Source organism: Malaclemys terrapin, chromosome 4 (assembly GCF_027887155.1).
Source record: "Malaclemys terrapin pileata isolate rMalTer1 chromosome 4, rMalTer1.hap1, whole genome shotgun sequence".
NCBI lineage: Eukaryota > Metazoa > Chordata > Testudines > Emydidae > Malaclemys > Malaclemys terrapin.
This window is the reverse complement of record NC_071508.1, coordinates 147,389,425-147,410,901: the sequence shown is the minus strand read 5'-3', so window position 1 is coordinate 147,410,901 and position 21,477 is coordinate 147,389,425. Positions and strand designations below refer to the sequence as shown.

General features: G+C 44.2%; 1 protein-coding gene across 1 annotated transcript in view; it reads right to left on the bottom strand.

Moving 5' to 3' along the window:
* The window catches only part of SOS2 (SOS Ras/Rho guanine nucleotide exchange factor 2), an 88,776-nt gene that overhangs the window by 48,835 nt on the left and 18,464 nt on the right, over positions 1-21,477 (bottom strand). The window contains exons 3-7 of the mRNA XM_054026664.1: positions 16,880-17,011; positions 11,863-12,027; positions 11,158-11,361; positions 9,424-9,567; positions 1,352-1,462 (exon numbers count right to left, since the gene is read on the bottom strand). Of these exons, the coding sequence (XP_053882639.1) occupies positions 1,352-1,462; positions 9,424-9,567; positions 11,158-11,361; positions 11,863-12,027; positions 16,880-17,011 (756 nt within the window). The remainder of the gene's footprint in view (positions 1-1,351; positions 1,463-9,423; positions 9,568-11,157; positions 11,362-11,862; positions 12,028-16,879; positions 17,012-21,477) is intronic.

Sequence of the window (21,477 nt, the reverse complement as noted above, 5' to 3'; positions counted from 1 at the left end):
TGTGGGATTCACATAGTTATTTAATCAACAAAAATGATTTTAATGCGGTTTTGCTTTTTGATCCGTTAAGTAACGCAGTAACTCAGAAGGCAAGAGGAGGAGAAAGAATTTCCGAGGGATCCTGGGAAAGGAACATAACTTTAAGCATAGATCAGAAAAAAAGCAGAGTGATATCAAAGACACACCTTAAAATTAAGTAACTGTGGAATGGAAATGTATTTATCCAATGTTTTCCTTTCTGGAAATGATCTGTCAGTCTAAGACATCTAGACTGGACCTCTCTTTCTGCAATTGCCAGAGGCAGCTCATGGTTGTTCATGGGACTTCAAGGCTTGACCATACCTCTTCTGCCTTCACTCCAATTTGACGGAGACAAAATGCTAAGGAACATCCCAAACACAGTCCAACTCTTAGTATTGGGGGGGCGGGGGGAAAGAGTCAAGAGAGGATGCCAGCTTCCTTCCCAAGTGACTCAGAATTCACCTGAGTATCTGGGATAAGGCTCCAGAGCTTTTCCCTACAGAGGTGGACCAGCCATGGGTGGTCGTTTTTGTTTGTTTGGGGGTTGTTTTTTTTTTTTTTTTTGGGGGGGGGGGGGGGGAAGAAGGGGTTTACTGCACTGACCAAGGAATCATCAGGTGCAGAATGATGGTCTTGTTTATTGAGTCCCAAAAGGTGAAGAGGACTGACTCACCCTTGAAGAGATGTCTCGGGAGGAGTCTCAGCTGGCACGATGGGACATAAAGACCCTAACAAGCTGTCCAAACTGAGTCCTTGCCCAAGCAGGGTCTGTGGGATAGGAGCAACTGTGGCAGAGCTCTCCTTCTGTGGCTCCTTTGAGTCTCCTTCCAGATGAAGAACTCTTAGCCATTTGTAGGCACTGTTTAGCAGGATCTGCCATGCTGGGGGGGAAGGGGAAAATAAACAAGGGAAGGAGCTCAGTGGGTGGTCCTGTTAAGGAATGGATCCCTGAAAAAAGTCAACCACTGGATGAAGGACAAGGTGTAGGTGGGGAAGGAGAGAGAGAGAGAGAGAACATTGTTCATTGATTTGGTATTAAAAACGGGGATGACAATGGAAAAGGCAGGAATGCCATGTCACCACTTTGCTGGAGGCAAAGAATCTAGTTCAAGGGCTGAAGGGAAGTGACCAAGACCCACGGACGTGTCTGAGCTGCCTCCAGTATTTGCAAAAAGAGAGGCGCAGCCCAAATACCTTAATCTGAGGAGAAATCATGATCCAGCATCCCACTAGGATTTCCCCCAACCCCAAAGAGTGATTGGTAACAGGAAATATAGGATGAATCTCAAAAAAGAAATGTGGTATTTCTTGAGTGAGATTTCATACTTACCTGAAAATGTAGCGCAACAGCTGGTTTAGCCATCAAGTTATTAAAATGTTCATGAAACCGTGGGGAAAGAATATCCTGGGACAAAGTTTCATATGGATCAAAGGCTTGTTCCTAAAGAAAGGAGGAAATAATTATGTATATACAGTAAAAGGAGCAGGACATCTTTTGTGCTCAGCTGCACAATTTGTTTATTGAGATCTGATGTTTAATGCGATTTTTCAAGAAAGTTTCAGCTCACTCAAAAATAATATAACTCAGTATATCCCATAATTCATTAATGTATATTTTAATACATGCACAAACCTATTGTGAGCATTGCTCAGCATCACTGTATTTGTCATTAACACAAATTTTAATGAAATGGTGGTAGCCAAGAGGCAAATTCTTACTTACAGTCCAGTAGCGATCCCATCACCAACAAGTCATGTTTTGAAAAGGCTTCTCTAACACATATGAAAACAATGATTACCCCACAGTAACTTTGGTTCTCTGAGCTAATGTCAGTGTGGATCCCACAGTAGGTGCTCATGTGCCTCACACGTTGCAAGACCTGATTTCCTATGAAATTTCATGTACGGAAGATCAGCCCTAAGTGCTTGGAGCTCGCTCACTCTCTCCTGGCCAAAGTGCTTGCAGCTAGGAAGACTGTCTTCAGAAAGAGCCTTCTTTTGAGTCCGAGTCTCGACAGGATGACACAGTTCTGAGGCAGGAGCCATCTCTTTGACCAGTGGGTAAATATACATCACATCCTTGAGGAGCTTCAATACTACTGGGCGAGAGAAGATGGAGCACAAATGTACAGGCAGATGGCAAACTGAGATCAGAATGGGATGGACCTTAGTGGAGCTGAACAAAAGATCAGTGTTTCAGATGCAGCAAGTAGTCAAGCATCTGTGGTACTTGCATAGGACCCAAGCCTTGTTAGGCCACCAAGATCAAGAACCTTTTCCAAGTTGACAATTAAGTCTTCCTGGTTGTTGTCTTTGGTTGTTGTCCAGCCATCCTGAGATAGGAGAGGTATCTCTCTCGTGGTTGTTGTCTTTCTATTCCGTAATCGCATCTCCTGGCGTTGCCATGGGCAGTCCCTGACCGTAGTACTTAGCCAGCCAATATCCAGGCTGTCAGGTGCAGAGACTTTAGGACCGGATGAACTATCTGGCCATGGTGCTGTAAAATCAGGTCCAGGCACTATGGGAGCCGGTTCAGAGGCTGAATGGACATCTATAGCAGGTCTGTCAACCAAAACGGCTGCGACCAATGTGGTGCTATGAGAATCATCGTGGCTGTGACTCTTGAATTTGGAAATCACCATGGAAGATGGGGGAATAGGTGGAAAGACAAAGGAAGGAAGATGCTGGTCAATGAACCTGGAACAGAGATGACAGTGTGTTACTGTCCTTGGTGGTGAACAGGTTTAATGGAACCCCCCAATGATAGAATACTGGCACTACAACATCTCTCTGCAGTGACCATTCACGACTGGCATGGTTATCTTCTCACGAAGTCTCTAGGACAATGCTGACTCCTGGGAAGTGAAGAGCCATTGGGGTTACCCCTGTTGCTAGCACCATATCTAGAATTTGATGGCCTCCAGGCAGAGGGGCGAGAAGCATGCATCTCCTTGTTTATGCAGTGCATCACAGATGTGGCATCCATCAGGTTCTACACTGTGGAATTTCAGAGGACAGGCAGGAACACCACACAGGCCAGCCTGATGGCCTTGAGTTCCATGATGTTTATGGGAACTCCTATGTTCTCCAGGAACCAGATCCCTTGCATTCGCAGGTGGTCCAGGTAGGCTCCACAACTTTTGCCTGATGCATCTGTGACTGAAGTCTTTGTTGAGTAGGAGGAACAAAAACAGTACCCCCTCTGCTTAATTTTTTGGGGTCCACCAAATGTCAACTCTGCAACGATATGAGGTGGCCCCAAGACCTTACTGTCCATCTGATGTCTTGGAGGGGAACAGATGAATTTGACCCTAAGAAGTAGCAGCCTTGGGTGAAGTCTGGCAAGCAGCATCACATACATGCCACGCTGGCATATGGTTTAACAACCCAAGGCAAGTCTGTAACCATTGTAGTCTGATCTTATCTCAAGTAATAGTGATTGCAATGACATTAACCTGAACTCTAATAGGTTTGCCCACTCTGACCTGGAGTCTATCATAACTCCAGTGAACTCTATCCTCTGCATCACAATTCACTAGGACGACCTCCGGGCAAACAGGAAGGGAGAATATTCTAGGTTTGTTGCAGTCTCATGCTGGGATCTGCCTTTGACCAGACAGTTATGCAGGTAAGCATACACATGGATGCCCTGCCTCCTCGGGTATGCTGCAACCTCTGTTAGCCAGGTTGTAAAGACTCAGTGCTGTGGAGTGTTTGAATAATAGTACCTTTTGCTGGAAGTGATTTAGCCTCACTGTGAATCTCAAGTACTTCCTGTGAGCTGGGTGGATCTTTGACAAGAAGGGAGATACCCTCTTTCAGGTAAGGAAATGATATTTCATTAATAAGGTGTGAGGGTTGGCCACCCAGCGGGGCATCTCAGTTTGGTTGAGGGTATCAATATGGGTTGGTGCCAAGGTTCTTCACTGTGTGCCATTCCCACCTAGGCAGACTTAGGGACTCTTTTCTTGGAATTAAGTTTCACAGTCTCCTTGTGGGATGATCCCATGTGTTGCTTGGAGCTCATGGTCTATGCAGGATTGTTTCAGTGTCGTCCTTCTGCTCCTGGGGCACAGGCTCTGATGTTGAAGGTGTCAGCACTGAGGTCACTGGGATTGAGGGCATCAAAACTGATGGCGCCAGTTTTGACAGCATCCCCTTAGTTGCCTCTTTCACTAACAGCTCTTGGAGTGTGGTAGCAAATGCTGACTCTTTCAGTTCCACTTTGGTAGCTGTCACTTCCTCTGGGTCTGAGGATACTTTCCAAGTAGTTGTATCGGCCGGTCCACGCATGCGCCCTTGCATTGCCTTGTAGTTTCGCCCAAGCGATAAAGGGCAGGGCGGGACTAACTGTCTCTTTAGTTCCTTCTCCACCGCAGACCTATCAAATCCACAGCAGAGGGGAAGGAGGGTGGGTTTGGAATACAGATAGGGACCACACATCTTGAAGACTTCCGGAAAGGCTTTGTAGATTAAAGGCCAGGGCTCTATGTACATAGAGGAAGTGAAGCCACCGTTCCTCATTTGAGGTGTGCGGTTTGGGAAAGACGATGGGAAGGTGTATGGATTAATTGGGATGCAGGCACAGGGAAACCTTGTGCTTATGAAATGTGGTGAAAGGGGGGTTTGCCATCATAGCCCCCAGTTCACCAACCCTCCTTGCAGAAGTAACAGCAACCAGGAAAGTTACTTTCTTAGAGAGAAAAGAGAGGAGGCCAGAGACTGAAGGGATGGGAGTGCAAGGGGCCCTTAGTACTGTGAGGACCAGGTTGAGGTCCCACTGAGAAGCAACAGTCTGGATGGGAGGGTATTTGCATACAAGGCCTTTCCAGAATCTGGCAGTCAAGGGGTGGGTGAAGAGGGAATGCCCCTCCACAGGAGGGTGGAAGGTACTAATGGCAGCTATGTGCGCTTTGATGGAGCTGAGAGCAAGTCCCAAGGCCTTCAGAGAGAGAGAAGGTAATCTAATACCATGGGAATGCCCACAGCCTCGGGGGCAAGCCCTCTGTGTTGGGCCCAGGCAGTGAAATGAGCCACCTGGCCTGGTATGATTGCCTTGTCGAATACTTTCTGCTATCGGAGAGGATGTATTGGACCACCAGCGAGCATTCCTGCGCTAACGGAGGTGTCCATCCATAAACCAAGCTGTCAGGTGGAGCACCCTTAGGTTGGGGTGTCTGAGCCTGCCGTTGCGTTGTGTGAGTAGACTCGGAAACATTGGTAGTAAGGGTGGAGGATGCTTCGATATGCGGAGAAGAAGAGGGAACCAAAACTGGAGAGGATGGAATCCACTCTAGGGTAAGAACACTGTAGTGAGAGTGATCCATGGAACGGAATCAGGGTGGGGGATATGGAGGAGATAGTGCCATAAACTTCATGGCATAGCCACATTGAATGACGTCCAGGACCCACTTGCCCGTTGTAATCATGCTCCACACCGGCAGAAAGTTTGAAACGGCGCCCGAAAGGGGTGGTTGATGGCTCTCTAGTTGAGCTCAGAAATATCACTTAAGCGCAAAATGAGCGTGATGTGTGGAGGACTGCACTGTTGGAACAGGTGGATGGACTGTGGGCCCTAGGACCTTTCTGGGGAGGTTTGTGGCCCGTTGGTGGTAGAACCGGGAAGTTCTGTAACGTTGTGCAGGCAGTGGGCAATAAAACTTTCACTCTGGAAATGACGTGTATATACCTAAGGATTTCAAGTTGGCTTTAGAAGTTTTTAGCGACTACAAGGAATCATCCATCTTTTGATTGAAGAGGTGTGATTCATCAAAGGGCAGATCTTCAATTGTGTTCTGTATTTCTCTAGGGAAACCTGAGGAGTGTAACCAGGATTCCCTCCTCATGAAGATTCCAGTTGCCAAAATGGGCGAGGATGTGTCTGCTGAATTAACCGCAGCCTGAAGCATGGACTTAGCAACCAACTTTCCTTTAGATCTGCTTGGAATTCAGAACAATCCTATGAAGGCAGCTTATCCATGAATTTCACCATCTGTCCATAGTGTAGGAATTTGTACTTGGCCATCAGTGCCAGGTAGTTTGAGATCTGGAACTAGAGGCCAGCTGAGGACACCACCTTTCAGCCCATAAGATCCAATCTCTTGCCCTCCTTGTCAATTGGGGTGGAGCATGGGTGCTATTGTTTAGCCCACTCAATAGAAACTCTGACGTGTGTGTGTGCGTGTGTGTGTGCACGCATGTGTGCGCGCGTGCCACACAGTGCATGCTGGTTGGAGAATGTCTTTGTTGACCCTGGCCAGTACTGATGTGTGCAAAATGTCTAGTAGGTGGCACTGCTTGTCCTGCATCTCTTCCAATAGTATCTCAAGGGCATGAGCTATCCTACATAGCAGCTCTTGAAACTGACGGCGGTAGTTCGGAGAGGGGATTGACAACACAGTCTCATCTGGGGAGGATGACTTAAATCCCTCCATATCCTGATAGACATGTCCTCAGAACAGAAGTGTTGGGCAATACATGATGTCTGGGCCCTCAGATTCTGAGGAGGAACCGAAGTCCTGCATCAGTGGCAGCGCTGATGAAGCCAGCAATGTTGTATGAACATGGCCAGAAGGTGGCAGATCCGATATGGGGGATAGTGCCCTCTTGGTAGGTGAGGGTACCAGGTCATGTGGAGACTGCATTTTTTCCAGGACACAGAGTTTCATGAGGCCCAGGAGCAGCTGAGAGTCTCCCTGGAATCAATGGCACCCAATCTATGGATGGGACAGGGCGGTAAGGTTACTAGTTTCAGGACCAGCGATTCCCTAGATGCCAGTGGGCCGATGCCAGGCCATGCAGGTCCATAACGAGGATCAGCAGGTCCGGTGAGCAATGTGGCTTTTTGTCACTGTTGTGGGTCTTAGAACATGGTGCCCCTGCTTGGCCGGAACTAGTGGACAGCACGGCATCCCTCTTAGACCTGGGGGAAGACTTACTGCCATGCTAAGTGCATGCTTCTGTGACTCATGGCTAATCCCCGACGTGGGGTCTGTAGCACTGGTACCAACAAAGCTGGGCTAGGTCTTTGCAGCAGCAGGTGCACTCTTGGGTTATTCAGGCTACAGGGGGGTTCCCCAGCCAGGATCCAACTGTGGCCCCGTGGTGACTTCCATAAGGCACTCAAGTCAAAGGGCTCTGACTTCCTACGTACGGGCAGGGAAATGTGGTCAGATGCTGGCTGCGTAGTGTGCTGTCCCAGCTCTGCGCAAATAGCAAACCTCAATTAAATTGCCCAATAAATTCATAGACTTGGTTTTTAGCGAAGGCGCCGGGCCAGGTTTATTGTCGACGAAGTACGGTAATAGCACCTGGCAGACTCTACGAGGATACTAAGACATGTATGCCCGTGACAATGGATGCAGCTTAGTCAGTGGCGGGACTTTTCACTGCTCCCTAGGCTGGCCAAAGATACTCCCTTTGAGATACATCTTTATATCCCAATACAAACACGTTAGTACTGCCCCTTTGACATAGTTACTGCCCCCTGATGTCGCTAGTTATGACCCACCATTTTGTATATGTTGGTTTGATTAAAACATTTTTATTACATACTGTTATCCTGACCTCCTTTTAGGAGGGGTCAGTGTGTTCCTGTTATTCTTGGGGAATGTTTTTGTACCATCCTTGTTATTGGGATGTCTTGATACCATTTGATATCATGATGTGTTTGCATGAGCACTTTGTGACTAGCACTTCTTAGGAATGTGTATTTTTGCAATATTAGCCCTGATCTTGCCAAATTTTGTGAGTAGGTCCTGCCTTATACCAGGCCTTTAATAAAAGGGCTTATGTTTTAGTATCTCTTCCTACTACAGGAAGGAGACACAGATGCTGCACCTGGATGCAGTCTGAGCTTCACCCAAGCAGTAAAAGACAACGCTGGTGCTCCTAGGTGAGGGAGAACAAATGAGGGCAGGAAGCCCAGACTTTGAATCCCAGCCTCTTCATCATACTCCAGTACCCAGACACGGGTGCTAGAGGAAATCTGAGGGAGGAGGCGGTATTGTTTGGTTGGGAACCGCCGAGGCGGTGTCCTGAGTCCTGTGACGTACAGAACTTTCAGAAACAAGAAAATTACTACTGAAAACCAAGCAAAATCCTAACTAACTCCAGTACCCAGATATGGGTGCTGGGGGGGAGGACAGACGCAGACTGGTGGTTTCCTGCCAAACAGAGTGGCTTCCCCAGTCTTTAATCCTATGAAACTTTCAGAAATAAGAAAACTACTACAAAAGATGCAGTCAGTCTGCCCTGCCCTTTATCGCCTCAGGTGAAACCACGAGGCAATGCAAGGGCACATGCACGGACCGGAGTACACTACTACTTTGAAAAGTTCCAGCTCCGAGCACATGCGCATCACCCTCAATGAAATACAATAGGGACCATCACTCAAGGAAGAAATTTCTAGTGTAGACCAGCCCTTAGTTTAATTTTGAAAGTGAATTAAGCTAAACCAAATTATTGTCACTTGAATTCTGAATAAGGGCTTTTCTTCACTACCGGAGTAAGTGGACCTAAGTTATGCTACTCCAGCTACGTGAATAACATAGCTGGAGTCAACGTAGCTTAGGTCAACTTATCCTGGTGTCTTCACTGCGCTGCGTCGATGGGAGACGCAATCCGGTTAACTTACCTTACTCTTCTTCTCAGGGAGCTGGAGTACCAGAGTCGACGGAAAGCACTCTCTTGTCAATTTAGTGGGTTTTCACTAGACCTGCTAAATTGACACCCACTGCATCGATTGCAGCAGTATCGATCTGCCTGGTAGTGAAGACAAGCCCTAAGAGTGTCCACACAGGTTTAATGCAGTTTTGCTAATCCACTTTAAAAATCACACTGTAATTCAGATTAATTTTCCTGAATGTCCCCGTGTAGACAAGCCCTACGTCTCTCACTGTAAGGAACTTTCAAATAATTTTTGTGGCTCCGTTCTGCATTCTCTCCAAATTTCCAACCTCCTGTTTAAAATTTTGACACCAGGACTGGATGCAGTATTCTAGCATCTGTCTCCCCAATGCCGAATACAGAGGTAAAATCACCTCCTTACTCCTACTCTCTTGTTTATGCATCCAAGGATTGCATTAGCCCTTTTTGTCACATCATCACACTTGGAGCTCATGGTGAGCGGCTTGTCCACTATGACCCTTAAATCATTTTCAGAGTCACTGCTTTCCAAGACACAGCCCACCATTATGCACGCATAGCCTGCATTCTTTGTTTCTGGATGCATGACCTTGTATCTGTCTGTATTAAAAGGCAGGTTTGAATGGGCCCATCTTACCAAGCAATCTAGATTGCTCTGTATGACTGCCCTATCATCATTCTCTGTTCAGAACCTCATGGACACTAGCTTAATACGAAGATACAAACTATTCTTATGAAGTGATTTTAAAAACTCACCTCTGCCAGATCTTCAAAGCAGCTGCCAGCCAAAGGATGAGGACTACTTTCATCTGTCATTTCAACAGTATCCTCAATCAACCCCAAAAGCTTCACAGTCAATTCATGAATATCTGAAATGTTGCTAAAGATTGTATCGATATCCTGAGAAAACAAAAGTTATGCTTTAGTAATATTTGTTACCATTTCCTTTACTCTTTTGCAGACATCCAAGTGTTTCAAACAAAGCGTGAGCTATCTAAGCCTTGTCTACACTGGCAGCAGTGTGTGGGGCACACGTTGCTTACGCGTGTGCAGTGAAAACAGGCTGCATCCACGCTGCTGGAGCTTCTCCCCACTGCTGGAGCTTTTTTGTGCTACCTCCATCATGCCAGAGCCTTTCCCCGCAGCAGGAAAAAGCTCCAGCAGCGTGGAGGTAGCAGTGCAGATGGAAGCGGCACTGCTTGGGCGTAGAGAGAGCCATGTAGGGTATACCCACAGGATTCAGGTTGGTCATTACTCGCCTAAGCAGTGCCTCACTGTCTACATGTCTATGCAGTGCCTCTGCTCTACATGCCGCCATAAGGAACGTGCAGTGTGGACATACCCTAAATAGGTACAAGACAATAGGAAGAGAGGGGAAAGGAAGTCAAGTTCTAGGCGTCAATTCAGGCTGAGCGGTCATGCTTGGGCATATTCACTTTGATCCAACATTGCACGATTTTTACTTTTAAGTGTCCAAGAGCATGGTGCAGTATCCAATCCAGCGTTCGAGAGCAGTGTTTCTTGTGAGAGAGGCTACAGGTTATTCATTGGGTAGGACAATGGGGTCCAACTTTTTTAGCCTGTACACTAACAGGCCACAATCAGGAGGGGAGGGGCAGTTTATAGCTGTCATTATTTCCCCTCTATCACCCTCCTTGCTCTTTTCTGTCTCTGAACTTAAACTGAAGTGAAAATTTAAAAACAGCCCCCAGCTCAGGTCTCAATGACAAAACTTTATGATCAAAGCTATGCAGTCACTTTTTCAGAATACCAGCTGGGATTGGAGAGGGAAGTGGCAGCTTCCTTTTTCAAGTCCTGCTTTTACTGTCCCGTATCTCACACCCCCCTCTGGGCAGACTTCCCCAACCCACCATCTGGAAAGCACCCTTCTCTTGACTCCAACCTCTGAATGACATCAGTTGCTTCTCCAGTTACCTCCAGCCTTGCCCCACTCCATCCAACGCTCAGGAACTCATCCCATCTCTCCCTGCCCACACCTTAGCCCCCAAATCTCTCTCCACCCCCTTATCAATTCCCCCCTTTCCCTGTCAATTAAGGTAAATTACCAAGGTTTCACATCTTCCTCTTTTTGAGAGACATCTGCAGCCCCTCTTCCTAGTACTCTCTTTCCTAGGAACCCCAGCTCCTCCACCTGCTGCTATGCAGCTTGCCTGGTAAAGTGCAGGTGCATAATTGCATAAGGCTCAGATTTTCTACCCACATGACCATCTGGCACTATAACTATTGTTTGCATCTAACAGGGAATCTTGCTTTTTAAACCTTGGTCTGAGAATATTCATCTAAGACTGCTACCTGCAGTCCCTCCCTCTTATTTCAGGCACCAGTCACCACTTCCGTTATACACTAGGATACTTCAAGCCAAATTTCACCTACTCTGCTACAGCCAATGTAAATTTGCTAAGTTGCGGTTGAAAATGGATATGCAAGTATTTAAGCATTAAAACAGTAATCTATTAAAAAGGGACTTACGTAAGGTGTGAACAACTTTCTGTTCGACAGGAAAGCTTCCCGAAACACTTTTATTATCAGATTCAACTCCCGTAGATATTGTCTTTCTTCTGCAATTTCAGTTCTCACTAGCTCATAGTAATTGAGTTCACCTGAAGAAGAGGGCTCATCTTCACACAGCGAAACCAAACCAATAACATCCTGATCAAACATATCCATCAAAACCTAGTGAAGAGTGAAAGTCAAGTTTTTATACAAATCTGATTTCTATCCTTCATTCAAACTCAATGGTTTCAATTTGTTCAGAAACTAGTGAACTGTATTTAACACAACACTTTCTGTAATAAAAATCACGAGGTAGCAATGTTGAAACTTTGGCAGGATCCATTGCCAATGCTGTGTTTTTTTATAATTTAGTGCAGCAGGAAAACAAGTTAGGATTTGCGAAAGATGGGTTCAGAAGAACAGAAAGCATCTTGCAAAAGCTTTTGCCTGATGAAGATAACTGAAATTCAACAAAAAAGGTTTCTGAACAATTTAATAAAGATGAAACTAGAAAGACTATTTTTTCCTAAACCACATAGAGTGGAGAATCTACCATTACAAAGAGGAGTTATAATAACGATAATCATAACAGGATGATGCAGTTGGGAACTAAAGGACAATGTTTCTAAATGAAGTGTTAAGCCATTTAAACATCAGTATAGCAAATCAATTATTTCTTACCTTATCAGCACACATAGACACTTTAATGTCTTGCTGGGAGATTTCAAAGTGTCGTATATTGAAAACATAATTTCCAGCCAGTTTCAAAATGTCAGCGGAGATGTATTCCAAAACAGCCACAATATAAAGAGAGACATGATAATCTACTTTATAGCCTAGAACCTCCTGCAAATTAAAAACAAAACACAGTAAAATCATACTTATGCCTGAAAGTTATTCTGACATTGAGCACTATATTTGAAAAGTAAAATATTAGCATTTTTACCAAAAGGATCTTTGCTTTGAGTTACCAGCTAACACGCAGCTGCAAGAGCCAGAACACAGAACAGAAAACGGGAGTCGGTGGCCAACAATATTCACCAAGGAAGATCTTCGAAACACGCCACTGTCACACTTTGCCTATTACAGAAACGTGGTTTTTCAAATCCCGTTAAAATTAAATGACTTGAGTGGGACCATTCATGTGCTTAAAATTAAGTACGCCTACGTCCTTGAGGGATGAGAGCCTACATATGGAAAATGAAGGGAAAAAAAGGATTCTTCCTTTTACATTTTTAAAGCAAAATGTGTGCACACCTTTCACAGAATTAAAAATGGTATGCTCTTAATCTCTTGCAGGCTCTTGCCCCCTTGCGTTAGCACATCCATTATCCTGGAACATTTGGCCACTGTCGAAAGACAGGCTACTGGGCTAGACGGACCATTGGTCTGACCCAGGGTGGCCATTTTATATAACCTTAAATAGGAATTAAGTGAAGTGTTCAGACAAAACATGTGTGCAACTGAAGAAATCACATACTTACACTCAAATTAATATGAAGAGGTTAATTAAGCTTTGGGAGAAAAGACAGTGGAGTAGAAGAGAAAAACAGGGAAGACATTATCCCACTTTTGAAAACATTTCTAACAGGATGATATTTTTCATATTCCGCTGAGGGTTTACTTCACTCTACACCTTTTGCCTGATACATATTTGTGATAGGACCATCATGACTAAATACAGATAGGCTTGTGCATTTTAGTAATATCATTAATCTTGTATCATGCCATCATATATTTTGGGATGCATGATTTAAAATCAGCTACTACGGTCCTATACATTTGCCCACTAGCTGATTTTACAGGTGTAACGAGTAAGGCTATGATTTAGCCACGGAAGTCACAGAATCCATGACTTCCAGCGACCTCTGTGACTTCAGCCTGTGGTGGGCAGAAGCTGTAGAGTCCCCCACTGCTCACAGGGGCAGGGAGCTATAGGGTACCCGTGGCGCCTCTGGCGGCCCCTGGAGCTCCAAGCCGCCACGGGGCAACCCCCCCAATCCCAAGGAAATATGAAGCATGGAGAGAAACAGACCTACATAATATCTTAATAGGGAGAAACTTTTGCATTTTTAAAGATTGACTTAAAGATGAAAAATCAGTGGATATTGTAAAACTAATTCAGGATTGTAGTAAGATAAGGCCTTGAAACAAACTCTTCTGTCAGAGGCCCAGTCTAATGCCTGAACCAAAGTACTTCCAGGCATTGCTAAGCAAAAGCTGGGCTGTGAGCCAGAGGCAGGCCCCACTCAGAAGTTGGCAAGAAGAGGGCTGCTAGAAGCAGGTGCATCCACACGTAAGTGCTAATAAGAGGAACTTGTGCCAAGATAGCATCAGAACACTCCACAGTGATAACAAGGAACAGGCAGGTGCATATTAAAGACAGGGTCAAAAGGACAACATGATGGATAGATCTGTTTGAACCGACATGGTCAAAGAGGGAGATAGCCCTCTATGAGTCAAGGGGCTGTACTTCAACACGTCAGTAGGGATGAGTAATCTGTCCTGTAACTGTATAAAAGTGGGTCCCAGAGTGCACATCTTTGTCTGGCCTAGGGGGCAGTGGAAAGTCCCACCACTGACTGAGCCGGTCCATTGCCGGGGGCACAAATTCGTAGTATGTCTTGTAGCATCTACAGGAAACTATTACTGTGCTTCGTTTGAAAATAAACCTGACTCGGGTTCCTTCGTACCTTACTAAAGTCTGTGGGCTTTGGGGGTTCTCTCAGGGTCTGCTGTGTCAGCTATCTGTGCAGAACTGGGGCAGCACAGAGGGAACACGCACGCAGCCGACTGTTTTCATCGAAAAGAGCAGAGCACCACACCGGTAGCTACTGACAACAAGGATAAACCTTGACTTAAAGATGAAAAATCAGTGGATATTGTAAAACTAATTCAGGATAAACCTATGCTTTAAAAAAATCTCACTTGAAAAATCAACAGTATGCCCAAGAAATTGAACTTCCAGGCTTTCATGGTTTCTTCAAATTTAACCAGTGGCACTACTAGTTAAGAAGCGAAAGCCAAACAATTTTTCCTGCCATTAAGTTTGATGTGAAGATATGTTAGACCAGGGTTTCTCACAACATTTTTTTTTGGTGGCCTCAAACTGTGGCTACCAATTCTTGTTGGTAGCCACGCTGACAATTTTTCCTAAAATTCTTAATTAACTTTAGGAAAAAATAAATAAATATGCACATATACAGGTCTAAATCATTGTAATTTATTGAATCTTTTTGAAGACTCAATAATAAAAATAATGTACAGTTCTCTCTACTCTTTACTGGACCAAAACAGAAACACAAATAAGATGCTCTGAAAGTTCTTGTCTTTTTTGTTGTTGTTTTGTTTGCTTTTTAAAAAAGATTGGCTAGCTAGTAAGTCTGTGCTGTGAAAAGTGATACACCTCTACCCCAATATAACGCAGACCTCGGGAGCCAAAAAAATCTTACCGCGTTATAGGTGAAACCGCGTTATATCGAACTTGCTTTGATCCGCCAGAGTGCGCAGCCCCCAACCCACCCCCTCCGGAGTACTGTTTTACTGCATTATATCGAATTCATGTTATATCGGGTCGCGTTATATTGGGGTAGAGGTGTATTAGCAAACATACAAATATCACTTTTCACAGCAGTAGACTTACTCAGTCCTGGCAAGCCCGGGGACGAATTAAGCCTTGGATGGGGAGGTCGACAGGGGGGAACTGGAAGACGGGGGGAATGCATGATGGGCTGGCGGAGGCCAGGGTGATGGAGGGAGGGGAGCCCCACAGCCGGGGGTTGGAGCTCCATGGCCAGAGCCTGCTGCCTGCCATGCCAGGGCTGGAGCCCGACCCTACTGTCCCCAGGAAGGTGGGGAACTCACTAGCTGCCTGTTCCTCCACCATGTGCGTCTCGGGAGGGGCAGAGGGGGGACCAGACAGGGTCCAACCCCTCCTGGTGACCCTGGGGGAGGGACCACTGCTTTACCCCCGCCCCAATCACTGCCCGGGGCTGTGGCCGCAAGAAAAGCCCCTGGTGGCCATATGTGGCCACAGTGGCAGTATTTGAGAAATGCTGTGTTAGACAAACCATAAGAACTTTAGACAGTTAATTCTTTCTTAGAACTGTACATATTATAGCACAACAGTTTTAATTTTTTTTTAAACCCTTTAAAGTAATTTGCAGTGATATAAAAGAATGTCACCACATGTTTTTTAAAGAGCGCACCTTCACATGCTGGTACATAATTTTGTATTTAAATAATATTTCCAAGCAGAGATTTCTAACAAATTTCTAAATACGGGAAAAGGAGATGTACCTTTAAGAGCCACGCCTACTCTAGAAATTGAGCAGTAAGGTGTCCCTGAACATGTAACAAACCTAGTTCCCTTCAAAGCAAATGAGCACTTTGACACAAATTACAAAAAATAAAAAATAAATTGTTTGCCCTGACCTTAAGAAGCTAACTTACTAAACTGAAGACTAAGCATGTCAATGTTGCAGTACCAGTTATTTCTTTACTTAGAAAAATATGGCCCTTATTCAGAAGGCTAATTACTAAATATCTTAACTACAGCTACATTTCACTGTATAAATAATATCGTATTCTATATACAGCTCAGAAATGCTTCCCAAAACTTGCTAATCTTTAATAGCTCCCTTCTAAAGTATACTTGTAAATTACTCAATGTAAGCCATCAATAAACTACAATGTTCGAAAAGCAATAGCCTTTTATTTCCTCGCTGTTTCTGTGGTCTCTTTATTTAGAACTTCCTTGTCACTTATTGACCCTGGGTGACATGGAACAAGTATGAATGAGTCAAGGAATATCTACTTACTTTCCTTTTCCTAAGGCTATGGGGAGGAAGGCTGAGGAAGGGATATCTAACCCTCTTCCATTTACACATGCAATGAAGTGAACTTAATTCAGCTATTGCTACAGCCGCACTGATCTGAAAGTTGGAAATGCTGTTCTGCTAAGAAAAATGACACTACAAATAGCACTGGGGGGTTAAACGTTTGTGACTCAATAATTTCCATATCAAATTTGCTTAGCTTGAAAGTAAAATTTACCTGCCAGCTCTACACACTCAACCTGGGATCTGAGTGTCAATTTGGCTACTTTCCTTCTCAAACCCTCCCCCCATAAATGTTTTGTAGTTCAAATTAGGACTTCTGTTTTGCCTTGGAAAACCTACTGGTGTCCAATTATGCCTCAGTGACACCTTTTGACTCCAACAGGTCTGCACAAATGTAATTGCTTGGAATTCAGTGAACATTTCTGTTGTTAATGTACAAGGACTAGTACCCAGTTCTATCACTCTTAGCTATTTTGGCTCGACAGTGCCAATAAAAAGCAGTAAATGCAGATACTAAAGGTGACCGGTAGAACTCTGAATACATAAAGGGAGCAGATATGTGAGCTAAGGTGACACCGTTTTTTTATGTCCTTAACTTTTCAGAGTAGAACTGCACTTTAATAAATGAAGTCTACCACAAGAGAGATTCAAAAGTTTGGTTTAGTGCTACGTTTACGTAAATACAGTATACTAAAATGGCTAGTTTTACTCTTCCAATCAACATCAGAAACTGATCTGGATTTATCTTTTCTATGATAGTTTACACACAAATTGAAAAGAAATATTTAAAGGTACTATGCTAAACAAGCAAAACATAGCATAAAGTAAAAATTAACTCTTAGACTTATCTAAAATACCTTTAATAGGGGATGTATCTTGTCCACAGGTAGGAGGAGAGGGTTTCTTCGTTTTCGTTTCTCTATAGCAGACTGTGCATCAGCAATAGCCCACTTGTCAATTGGATGAGGAAATGTCTTTTGAACTCGCTCCTGCCCAAACATAAGAAATGCAGTACCAGTCAGCATACAGAAGCTTACAAAACAATCAGTCACCTAATTTCCCTATTCATGTTTGTACCCCATCGCTTCCTTGCTTCTAACTGCTCCATTTCTCTCTGTCTCTTAATCTTTGGTTTTTCTCCTTTGAAACTGGAAAGGGTCCAAAGAAGAGCAACAAGAATGATTAAAGGTCTTGAGAACATGACCTATGAAGGAAGGCTGAAAGAATTGGGTTTGTTTAGTTTGGAAAAGAGAAGACTGAGAGGGGACATGATAGCAGTTTTCAGGTATATAAAAGGGTGTCATAAGGAGGAGGGAGAGAACTTGTTCACCTTAGCCTCTAAGGATAGAACCAGAAACAATGGGTTTAAACTGCAGCAAGGGAGGTCTAGATTGGACATTAGGAAAAAGTTCCTAACTGTCAGGGTGGTTAAACACTGGAACAAATTGCCTAGGGAGGTTGTGGAATCTCCGTCTCTGGAGATATTTAAGGGTAGGTTAGATAAATGTCTACTAGGGATGGTCTAGGCAGTATTTGGTCCTGCCATGCGGGCAGGGGACTGGACTCGATGACCTCTCGAGGTCCCTTCCAGTCCTAGAATCTATGAATCTATGAATCTATGCAGCCCCACCTCGAAGGCTGAAACAGTCTTCTACTCCCCACAGAACAAACACCCTTTCAAATCTCACCTCAAAACAGTCCTTCCTGCCCTTTGTTATTTGCATTATGACAGCACTTAGAAGTTCCAACTGACGGGGCCCAAATCATACTGAGCACTGTACAAACACAGTAAGAGAGGATACTAAAGAGCTCTCGGTCTAAACGGAAAAGACAAAGATATTGTTCTCATTTTACAGATGGGGAATTAAGGGTCTGTCTACAAAGCAAAGTAAAACCCCTGGCCTGCCCATGCCAGTCGATTCGGGCTCGCGGGGCTTGGGCTGCAGGGCTGTTTCATAGTGGCGTCGATGTTCAGGCCTGGGCTGCAGCCTGGGCTCTGGGACCTTCCCACCCTGTGGGGTCCTCCAGCCCAAGCCGAGAAGTTTATATGGCAATGAAACAGCCCCACAGCATGGGCCCCATGAGCCCAAGTCAGCTAGCATAGGCCAGCCACAGGTGTCTAGTTGTTGTGTAGACATACCCTAAAGAAGAGGTGCCCAATCTACGGCCCACCACAGCATTTCATAAGGCGCACGGCCTGTTTCAACACAATATACTAATGGCTCATTCATTAGCCTTTTGTCACCATGTTTACATCATTTTAGTTTATACAAGGAAGTATGTAGAAGCTGTTTGGCCCACACAAGGTTGTGCTTAGGTCAGTGATCCCCAAACTTTTCAGGGTCATGCACCCCCTTACCCCTGTCCATGCCCCCCCCCCCCAAACCAGGGCTGGGAGCAGGGGGGTGGGGTAAGGGGGCTGGAGTTGGGAGTGGGGCTGGGAACAGAGCCACAGCATGGGACCGAGGCTAGGGGCAGGGCCGGGGTTGGGTGCGGAGCTGCAAGCCAGAGCCGGAGCAGAGGTGAGAAATGCTCCCTCCCTGCCCCTATGGGGGCTGGCCCAGGTTCCGCCATGCCCCCCCAAAACGTTCCCCTGCTCCCCTCAGTTTGGGGACCTCTGGCTTAGGTTTATGTGGCTCTCCTGTGTAATAAAGTTGGGCACCACTACCTTAAACCACAGAGAGGAGATGTAACTTGCCCACAGTCACCGAGAGTCTGTGATAGAAGTAGGTGAAAAGCTCTGTTCCTTCTTCCGTGGGCCCAGAAGGTAGTCAGGGGCAATTGCTTCTCTTCTGCAGGGGCCTTCCAGGGGGGTGCTGCTAGGCTCTATTCTCATCTCCCTCAACATCAGATGTGACACTTGGTTTGGGCTGTGGTGCCACCATACCACTCTACTTTTTAACTGTCACCAGAGCTGAATGGTAGTTTTCCCAGTGTCTAGTCAAGACTGACATCTAGATGAGGGCTAGATGGCTGAAGCTCAATTCAGACAAGACAGAGATTTTACTCATTAGCTGCAGGAATCATCCAGGAGATGACTGAGTTGATGTGTCCCCTCAATAAATGGCTTTTGCCCACGTTTTGACAGGAAGGTGTATAATCTGTAGGCCTTGCTAGATTCAAAGTTCTTTTAAATGACCACATGGCAATACTGGCTAACAGTCCTTTTTGTTATCCTATACCAGGTCAACAGATTGCAACCTTTCCTCTTGGATGCAAGGCTTGCCACAGTTATCCACAGCTTTGTGACCTTTACACTGGATTACCACAATCAACTTCACTTGGGACTGCACCTGAAAGTCCCCCAGAAAATGAGGTAATGTGGAACATAGCTGTCCACGGACTTCTCAGTTCATCTCACAGAGTGCATGTGACACTTGGGCTTAAGACTGCATTGGCTTCCTGTTTATAGCTGGAAACAATTCGAAGTTTTGTTTCTAATCTTTAAGCCCTTTATGGTTTAGGTTTCTTGCTCTTGTTCCTGTTTACACTTATGCACATGCTTAACTTTACATGCAAATAGTCCATTTACTCCAATGGGAGCTACTTGCATGTGTAGATATTTGCATGAAGAGGCTCTTCGATCACTGCTCTCCTTGTGTTCTACCATGACAACTGAGAACAGCTGACAATCTCAGCAAACAATCTCCAGATTTACGCTTCAGTGGTCTGGTGGCAGAGTGATCTCCACAAATAGACCTTGACTCATTCCTACATTCATCTGGCAGAGTTTAAGTCTGTTGACCTTCAAGGTGTACCACTGGTCTTGGGAACTCTTTAAACATACTTCCTCATTTTTAATGAAATAATTAAGTCTAGGTAGGTTACATTACTAAGTGCTTTTATCAATATTATTATTTCACTACCTAAAAAAAAAATATGTTTTAAAAGAAACAACTAAAACTAAATCCTGTGTATAGCTAAAATCTTATGTGCCGAGATATCTCTTTGCTCAGATAAAGTATTGGCAGTTTTATAAAAGATTAGCATCTCTCTTTTCTCTAAGAAACAATGTGTGAGGACTTGGGAATCTTATAGGCATAAAGTTTCTTACTTAAATCAATACTGGTGTAATTGTTTAATAAAATACATACCTAACATTTTTAGCTCATACAAGTAGAGTATAATTTCACCTAATAGGAAATTAACACACACACACACAAACTTATTTCAGCATTCCTTTTGTTGTATTAGAAGACAGAAATTACAGGGTTGGCGAGCAGGTGACAGTCTCTGACCTGGCAAAGCATTGCTCTATATTCTAGAGGACTGGATAGCTTGGGGATTGGAGACAGAACACAGAGCTTTTCACCTCTACATATAAAGTTTAAATCCAGACTCCGTTGGTGGTAACTAGAAATAACAAGGGCTATTAAGAGACATATACAAAGTAAGTTTATTTAGCTTTTACAAATCTTTGTACAACAACAATATAAAACAATCATAAACCAATATTGTCAATTGATTAATTGACTCAATGTCAAGTAATGTATTTAAAAACCACAACTCACAATAAGAACCTCAAACCCTCCAGGCAATCAATTTTGTAAATAAACATGTTTTACATTTTTATAAGTACTCACAAATGATTCATTTCCATAACAAATCTGTAGAATATTAGATGAGACCATCACCTTGTAGTGGACTGAAAATGCCTTACACACATAGCTATAATTTGTCTAATATTCTACAAAGCAAGTCAGGCTGGTTTTTAACACAGACACAGACACAGACACAGACACAGACACAGACACAGACACAGACAGCCTTTTTTTTTTTTTTTTTTTTTAAGAAAGTCAATTTTTCTAATGTGAAAGATAGCAGCTATTTAAAACGACAACATAACTCTGGATGTGTCTATTAAAAAGTGCAGCCCATTAAGGCCCCAATTCTGTAACTGACAGTCCATAGACAAAAACAACAAAGAGTCTGGTGGCACCTTAAAGACTAACAGATTTATTTGGGCATAAGCTTTCGTGAGTAAAAACCTCACTTCTTCGGATGCATAGAGTGATAATGCCTGCATCTGTAGTTTCACTCTATGCATCCGAAGAAGTGAGGTTTTTACTCACGAAAGCTTATGCCCAAATAAATCTGTTAGTCTTTAAGGTGCCACCAGACTCTTTGTTGTTTTTGTAGATACAGACTAACACGGCTACCCCCTGATACTTGAGTCCATAGACAGACAGCTGCAAGAATATAGAGCCTCACGGAGTTCAACATATTTCCATACACTAACAGCAACCTGCCCACTCACTATCAGTTGCAAGATCAGGACCTAAATTGGCAGTTTAAATTCATTACATTAAAATGTTTACATTTTGCTTTTGTGGATTAACTAAAAAGAAAGATTAAATCCCTCCAAGCTTTAATTCTAAAGTTCAAGGTCTATTTTAACTAAAGCAATACAAAACATTTGCAGCTAGCTATGCTTTTCTGTGTTTGTTAAAAACAC